General features: G+C 35.6%; 2 protein-coding genes across 4 annotated transcripts; one reads left to right on the top strand and one right to left on the bottom strand.

Annotated features, from left to right (window-relative positions):
* Positions 1-806: 806 nt before the first annotated feature.
* LOC124297622 (elongator complex protein 3) lies at positions 807-6,717 on the top strand. Of its 3 annotated transcripts, XM_046748844.1 has the most exons (10): positions 817-1,102; positions 1,208-1,449; positions 1,530-1,733; positions 1,821-2,074; positions 3,120-3,309; positions 3,396-3,613; positions 3,739-3,999; positions 4,096-4,277; positions 4,414-4,559; positions 5,722-6,717. In XM_046748844.1, the coding sequence occupies exons 1-9, from the start codon at positions 1,084-1,086 to the stop codon at positions 4,518-4,520; spliced, it is 1,677 nt and encodes a 558-aa protein (XP_046604800.1). In that variant the 5' UTR covers positions 817-1,083; the 3' UTR covers positions 4,521-4,559; positions 5,722-6,717. The 3 variants fall into 3 exon arrangements, with proteins under 3 accessions (XP_046604801.1, XP_046604800.1, XP_046604799.1); XM_046748845.1 differs by lacking the exon at positions 4,414-4,559 and having other exon boundaries at positions 807-1,102; XM_046748843.1 differs by lacking the exon at positions 5,722-6,717 and having other exon boundaries at positions 821-1,102; positions 4,414-4,675.
* Positions 4,305-7,198, bottom strand: LOC124297626 (solute carrier family 17 member 9). Its single transcript, XM_046748852.1, has 8 exons — positions 6,958-7,198; positions 6,531-6,877; positions 6,286-6,459; positions 5,756-5,888; positions 5,488-5,584; positions 5,240-5,405; positions 4,914-5,072; positions 4,305-4,826 (listed from the first exon to the last, which is right to left on the bottom strand). The coding sequence occupies exons 1-8, from the start codon at positions 7,047-7,049 to the stop codon at positions 4,687-4,689; spliced, it is 1,308 nt and encodes a 435-aa protein (XP_046604808.1). The 5' UTR covers positions 7,050-7,198; the 3' UTR covers positions 4,305-4,686.
* Between the last annotated feature and the right edge of the window lie 14 nt (positions 7,199-7,212).

The following is a 7,212-nucleotide window of genomic DNA, read 5'->3' as shown; positions in this document are numbered from 1 at the left end:
ACCGGTAGAATAATATGATATTACATTATGGTTCTCAGTTCGTACAATTTCCTTGGCAAAATAACTGTAGCAGGTCCATTATTATAGGTTGATGTATTTTTTTAACAAAATATTTCATGATAACGAGATCAACTGATTCACGGTTATTCTGTCGAGAGACATAATGAAGTATGCACAGGCAATTGAGAGGTTTATGATGAATACAGTCCACTAGAGGATTATGAAAAATTTGCAGTTTTCATTATGATAATATTATCTGTGCAGCAGTAAGTTCTATTATTGTATTTCGTGTATATTTTATGTGTCGTAAGTTATTTTGCATGTTATACTATAAAAAGGGTAAATACATTTCTACGTACAGTAAATTGTTCGCAGGTGTGTACTTCTGGGTGCTGTTGCCAGTTTGGATTGTATAAGGAAATATAAAAAGAGGCCTTGTATATCCTAAAAACACTGTACCTGTATAAAAACTGCAATATATCTGTTTTAGTTTATCTCAAATAGCAATATGTGAGATGTAACTGGTGAGTAATTACATTGCTAATTACCATGAATTCCTCAAGCTGAAGAAATCAAGTAATTATCGTATCATAACAGTCAATCAATAATCGTACGTTTCGATCAAATGAGCATTTTTTCAATAAAGAAAACATCCACGAAGGCTGGCTCTGCGTTAGAAAGGTAAAGCTCTAGGTGTAAAATTAACTTAAGCCAATGATAATGAGTTGTTTAAACGATGATAAAAATTTTTCAATACTACCAAGAAATTCTAACTCCTGCTTATCATGTTTGAATGATCTTTCGTTGATCATTAGTCCACGGATGTCTACCTGTATCTCTGCCGAAGATTCAAAATCTGTCATTGCAATCTAACTGTGCATGTTCAGAGCCGCAACGACTTCTGCGCACGTGCAGGCAATGTTACATACGTCATAATACGAAGGTCTAGAATAGAACTGTATGCTAGTGGATCGTACGTGACACATGTTCGAACCTCAAAATTCTCCTCGGGCTCGAAAATTGTTTTGAAATACTTTAAATAAACCCCTTTGTTAAAACAAAGGCTTAAAGCTCGAAAGAATCATGGTTAAGAAGCGTAAAGGTAAATAACTATACTATTCCAAACCGCACTATGTGACTTAACCTTTGATTTGTCGTATTGCGTGAGAAAGAAAACGCCTAACCTATTCGTCACGTATTTTTTCAGTCTACACAGAGACGAAAGAAGAACGAATGATGATGACAATTGGCGAAATAATACAAGGCCTTTTGACAGCTCATGAAGAACGCCGGGACGTTGATCTGAATAAATTGAAAACTAGAATCTCTTCAAAATATGGTCTCTCATCGTCACCCAGGCTAGTTGATATAATTGCAGCTGTACCTCTGGACGCTAAGAAAATTCTGTTGCCAAAGCTTAAGGCCAAGCCAATTAGAACAGCAAGTGGTGTGAGTGCTACTTCTGCTGTCATTTGCATGTTGTGATTCAAACCAGTTGTGGTCATTGTACTAATTGGGTATTTATTTAGATTGCAGTTGTCGCTGTTATGTGTAAACCACATAGATGCCCTCACATCAACATGACTGGTAACATCTGCGTGTATTGTCCCGGTGGTCCAGATTCTGATTTTGAATATTCTACACAATCATATACTGGCTATGAGCCAACATCAATGAGAGCAATACGAGCTCGATATAATCCATTCTTGCAAACCAGGCATCGTGTGGAACAAGTGAGTCTATGTAGGGTGTTTCCTATTTTGTTTTTCATCAGTATCAATGGAAATATCAATAATGATACCGTAAAAATCCTTTGATAGTTGAAGCAATTGGGCCACAGCGTTGACAAGGTGGAATTCATTGTGATGGGAGGGACGTTCATGTCCTTGCCAGAAGATTATAGAGATTATTTCATAAGGAATTTGCATGATGCTCTGTCAGGTCACGTAAGTGCCAATGTGGATGAAGCTGTGAAATACTCCGAGCGAAGTAGGACAAAGTGTATTGGAATTACCATAGAAACACGCCCTGACTACTGTCTCAAAAGACACCTTTCTGATATGCTTAAATATGGGTATGTACTAGAGTGTATCAAAAAAACCGACTATTTTTTTTTTTTTTGGAGAACATTGAAAAATCTTCCGAGTGTCCCTCAAAAATGACCTCGGTAAAATATGAGCTCTTAATATTGATATTTAGAGGTGGCGATTCTCAATTTTCTATTTCCCGTTTAAATAACATGGGAAAAATTTTTTTAAAAATTTAGAATTTTATTGCTCGAAAACGAATCAGTGTGAAGATATAAACAAAACATATTCTTGTAGGAAATTTTACGCTCTACAAAAAAGATCTGAATAAAGATTTGCGTAAGGTAAGTCGTTTCGGAGTTATCAGGCCTCAAACATCGAACCGTTTGAAATAATGATGTTATTAATTTATAAATGCTACAAAACTGACTCATATCGTTGATTAATGAAATTTGCTAATTAACATTTCATTGGAAGTCTATAGTTTTAATTTTAAAATCAATAATATTGTGTATTTAAGTGATATGAGTCACTCATATCGTTGATTAATGAAATTTGCTAATTAACATTTCATTGGAAGTCTATAGTTTTAATTTTAAAATCAATAATATTGTGTATTTAAGTGATATGAGTCAGTTTTGTAGCATTTATAAATTAATATCATCATTATTTCAAACGGTTCGATGTTTGAGGTCTGATAACTCCGAAACGACTTACCTTATGCAAATCTTTATTCAGATCTTTTTTGTAGAGTGTCAAATTTCCTACAAGAATATGTTTTGTTTATATCTTCACACTGATTCGTTTTCGAGCAATAAAATTCTGAATTTAAAAAAAAATTTTTCCCATGTTATTTAAATGGGAAATAGAAAATTGAGAATCGCCACCTCTAAATATCAATATTAAGAGCTCATATTTTACCGAGGTCATTTTTGAGGGACACTCGGAAGATTTTTCAATGTTCTCCAAAAAAAAAAAATAGTCGGTTCTTTTGATACACTCTAGTATGTACAAAGTTTGTTACCTTACAAGAAATCAATCAAAATTGTTTATAATTTTCATTATTATGAATTTTTTATTCATCTTCAACAGTTGTACTCGTCTTGAGATTGGCGTTCAATCTGTTTACGAAGATATTGCACGAGACACCAACAGAGGACACACTGTGCGTGCAGTTTGCGAAAGCTTTCAGCTTTCAAAAGACGCAGGTTTCAAAGTTGTTGCACACATGATGCCTGATTTACCAAATGTTGATATAGAAAGAGATGTTGAACAGTTTATGGTACATTCACTAATATGTCGAAAAAAGCATCTAAATAAAGCCCAATTAAAATAACATCTCCCTAAATCACACCTTCTGTCATACAGGAATTTTTTGAAAACCCAGCATTTCGTGCAGATGGCCTCAAGATTTATCCCACCCTTGTGATTCGTGGTACAGGGCTTTACGAGTTGTGGAAGACAGGAAGATACAAGAGCTATCCTCCTAGTACACTGATTGACCTTATTGCACGAATTCTGTCTCTGGTACCTCCGTGGACTCGGGTGTACAGAGTGCAGCGAGATATTCCCATGCCCCTTGTCAGGTACTTTGATAATTCACATGTTTTTTTTATTAGTCCGAATTCCTGGAAAAATCGAGAAAGAAGCTTGTGTTACCAAAAAATCCTGAACAGTTAGGCAATTGAAAATCTTTCTCGACTCTTTTCAGCTCTGGCGTAGAGCATGGTAATCTTAGAGAGTTGGCCCTGGCTAGAATGAAAGATCTAGGTACGGATTGTAGAGACGTGAGGACTAGAGAAGTGGGAATTCAAGAAATACACCGTAAGGTTCGTCCTTACGAAGTTGAGCTTGTTCGCCGCGATTACGTTGCCAACAATGGCTGGGAAACTTTTCTATCTTACGAAGATCCTACTCAAGACATTTTGGTCGGATTGCTAAGGCTCAGAAAATGCTCCAATGAAACTTTCAGGTGACATATCCATTCATTACGCATTTTTCAAGTCATGCCATATCAGTCATCAGTAAATATCAGACTATTTTTCATTTCATGTGTTCTGATATTCAGGCCTGAGTTAAAGGGGAAATGTTCAATAGTCCGAGAATTACACGTTTATGGAAGCGTAGTACCAGTCAATGCAAGAGATCCAACAAAATTCCAGCATCAAGGATTTGGTATGCTTTTGATGGAAGAGGCTGAACGTATCGCTTTAGAGGAGCATCAATCTCATAAGATCGCAGTCATATCAGGTAAGATCAAAATATTTTCATGGAGTATTAACTGACAGGCCATAATTTATTGGGATACATTTTCCCTTTAAAAAATATACAACACAAGACAACATTGAGCAAATCTTACATTAATGGGTTTTAATTTATATCTCAGGTGTCGGAACTCGTAATTATTATAGAAAAATGGGATACGAATTGGATGGGCCATACATGTCTAAAATGATGGTAGATCTCAGACATGATCTGATAAAGATGGACTAAAGATTATGCATCGTCGCTCCAGTTGTTTTGCGAATTTAGGTACGAACTAAGAATTACTTTGGTTTTCCGCATAAACTTAAGCACTGTTCATGTTGTTGACAACACAAATCGATTCTGCTGCACTTTTTAATTGTGATAAATTAATTGGAAGATGAGATTTGATTTATTATATTATGGCATTTCCTGATCCAAATAATAAGTACACAATACATCCTAGAACATTGACTATTGAAGTTATCACAAATACAATTGACCAGTTGTGGGTAATTTCCAGTAAATGACCAGCCACGTAAACTCCGAGAAATCCTGTAACGTTACAAATTTTATGAAGAATAGTTTTATGAAGTTCAGCTAGGATAGGAATTTATTTGATTCATTTAATGAATAACTAACCAGGTATTGCACCAACAGTATTCATCAATCCAAAAACACTACCAGAATGTTTTGGTGCCAGGTCGGAAGGATTCACAGCAATAGCATTATTATGAAAGCCTGTACTGCCGATAATTAATGTCAGACATAATATTGCAGCTTGATAATTGGTCACGGAAGCTGTGAACAAGATTTTGCGTCATTGTAGAGTAACATCTGATGTACAAAGAATGCTCAGTTATATTTCACATTTTTGCAATGGGAGTATATAGATTGTTAATCGATTGAAATAGTACAATCGATTGAAATAGTACAAAATTAGCATACACTAATTTTGTTGTATGTACCTAATATAAGTAGATTGATGGATTGTGTGACTAAACAAATTGTTTCAACGATTTTCCTTGTCACTGTAACAGAGTAGCCTGATTTAACCAGGTTCTCAGACACCATCTTTGCTAGAAACGTGCAAGGCAGCAAAGACAACCACGGAACCATGTTCACAACCCATCCCTAGAATATAAATTAGGTACAATTATATTACTGTCAATTATTGGTGAGAAACAAATATTCCAGTTGCTCTCGCAACTCATACCTTAACCTCAGGAAATGTATCGTGAAAATATGTGGGCATCCACGAGAGTAGGACAAAGAAACAATTGTTTTGGCATGCGTGACCAAGTACACAAGACCTAAGAATGAAAGAGTGTAAATTACAATAGTGTCATTTATAATAATATGGCATCGGTGTTGAGCTTTTTGAGAATAATTTCTACTGACAATAATAATTTACGTTTGTTAAAAAATACGATACAATTGATTGTTTTAGAGTGAGCACAAAAAGATCGATGTACCATGATTACCAGAATGGAGGTTTAGAAAGTAGCTGCAACCAGGGCAGGGGAGTAACATTCGATGATTTGTTAGAAGCAGCATTTTTCATAAGTGAGAGGGAATAGTAGCTTAATACTGCCGTCCACATCAAACCCAAACCACCTGTTTTCATATCAAAATTGTCATTAGTATTTTCAAGCCAAAACCGTTTGGTGCACAATACATATTAATGTGAGAAGTAAAATATGTATTAACGTTACATTGCTTATAACTGTAACTGGAAGATTTCAAATCATTTACAGCAAAACCAACATTATTTTCGAAAGTGTTCATGCCAATTGCAGCAATAAGATCCACAGTTGTCTAAACAACAAACATGTTGGTGGATGAAATATAAAGCAATAATTCCTTAATTTTTAGCTCAAAACAGTCTCTTGGCAATACATTGGATGTATTTAATACCATGAAGAAAAATTATTAGTCAGTTTAATCAAACTGTCAGCTACGTACAGATTCAATTGTTACAGGTTAAAAATATACCACGCGAGTCTTTAATTACCTAAAACTTGAAAAACCTTAGTCCAATTGTAAGTTTCCAACAAATAGGAACCCAGAGATCCAGTAAGAAGAGTACCTAAAGCCGATCCTGATGTCAAGAGGCTAAAAAATGAGGCTCTGTCTGGTTCATGTAAACGCTGACTGGTCAAACTTATCATACTAGGGAAATGCATTCCTGTGAAAAATAAACATTAGAACTGAATTGGTATTTCGATATTTAAATAATGATTGTGAATGCGCCATCACCTTGAAAGGCGCCGTTCAACATGCGAACTGCAGCGATGAATTTGACTGATACCTCATTGTTGGAAAAAGTGTTAATGATTGATGGCATGAAGAGTGTAGTAAGTGACCAACCAACCGCGGCAAAGAATATCACTTTTTGGCCACCAATTCGGTCACTGATGAATCCACTTGCAACTTGTGTTAAGGTGTAGCCCCAAAAAAAACTTGATAATATTGTCCCAGAATCTGTTTTTGTCCAATGTTTTTCCTTGCTTATAGCAGGTATCAGCAGTGGCACAGACGTTCTAGTCGCGTACACTAAACATGTTCCGTACAACAAAGTGAAGAACCATTTTCGTTGCTGTTTTCTGAAGCGTCAAAATCGGTCAACGTTAAATATAATTAATTCAAAAACATTTTGCTTTAGTATGAATAACAGTGAAATTACCTGGACCAAAACAGGTGCGCTTTGCACTCCGTTAACAGCTGGTTGTTCATTGCAGTGACTGACTTTGATTCTTGAATGTTTGTTTTATCCATGAAGGCTTGCAGGTTTTGACACGTATTCGTAAAGTTAGCGCACAATCGGAAGATATTATCGGTTGTCTGAATAGCGTCCGTTTCCGCATATTTGATAAGATATATTTTATTTCGTGGTAACACCTCCACTAAACGCGTGGCGTCTCATTTTGATGTATCTTAA

Source organism: Neodiprion virginianus, chromosome 2 (assembly GCF_021901495.1).
Source record: "Neodiprion virginianus isolate iyNeoVirg1 chromosome 2, iyNeoVirg1.1, whole genome shotgun sequence".
Classification (NCBI taxonomy): Eukaryota; Metazoa; Arthropoda; class Insecta; order Hymenoptera; family Diprionidae; genus Neodiprion; species Neodiprion virginianus.
This window is presented reverse-complemented; position numbering and strand designations above follow the sequence as displayed.

Excerpts from the sequence above, each read along its gene's own strand:
- LOC124297622 (XM_046748844.1), top strand. Across the intron at positions 1,734-1,820 it reads CCAGGCATCGTGTGGAACAA|TTGAAGCAATTGGGCCACAG; the intron begins GTGAGTCTATGT and ends ATCCTTTGATAG. Across the intron at positions 4,000-4,095 it reads TGCTCCAATGAAACTTTCAG|GCCTGAGTTAAAGGGGAAAT; the intron begins GTGACATATCCA and ends TCTGATATTCAG.
- LOC124297626 (XM_046748852.1), bottom strand. The coding sequence starts at position 7,049 with ATGGATAAAACAAACATTCAAGAATCAAAGTCAGTCACTGCAATGAAC. Across the intron at positions 6,878-6,957 it reads GCGCACCTGTTTTGGTCCAG|AAAACAGCAACGAAAATGGT; the intron begins GTAATTTCACTG and ends TTGACGCTTCAG. Across the intron at positions 5,406-5,487 it reads ATACATTTCCTGAGGTTAAG|GGATGGGTTGTGAACATGGT; the intron begins GTATGAGTTGCG and ends TTTATATTCTAG.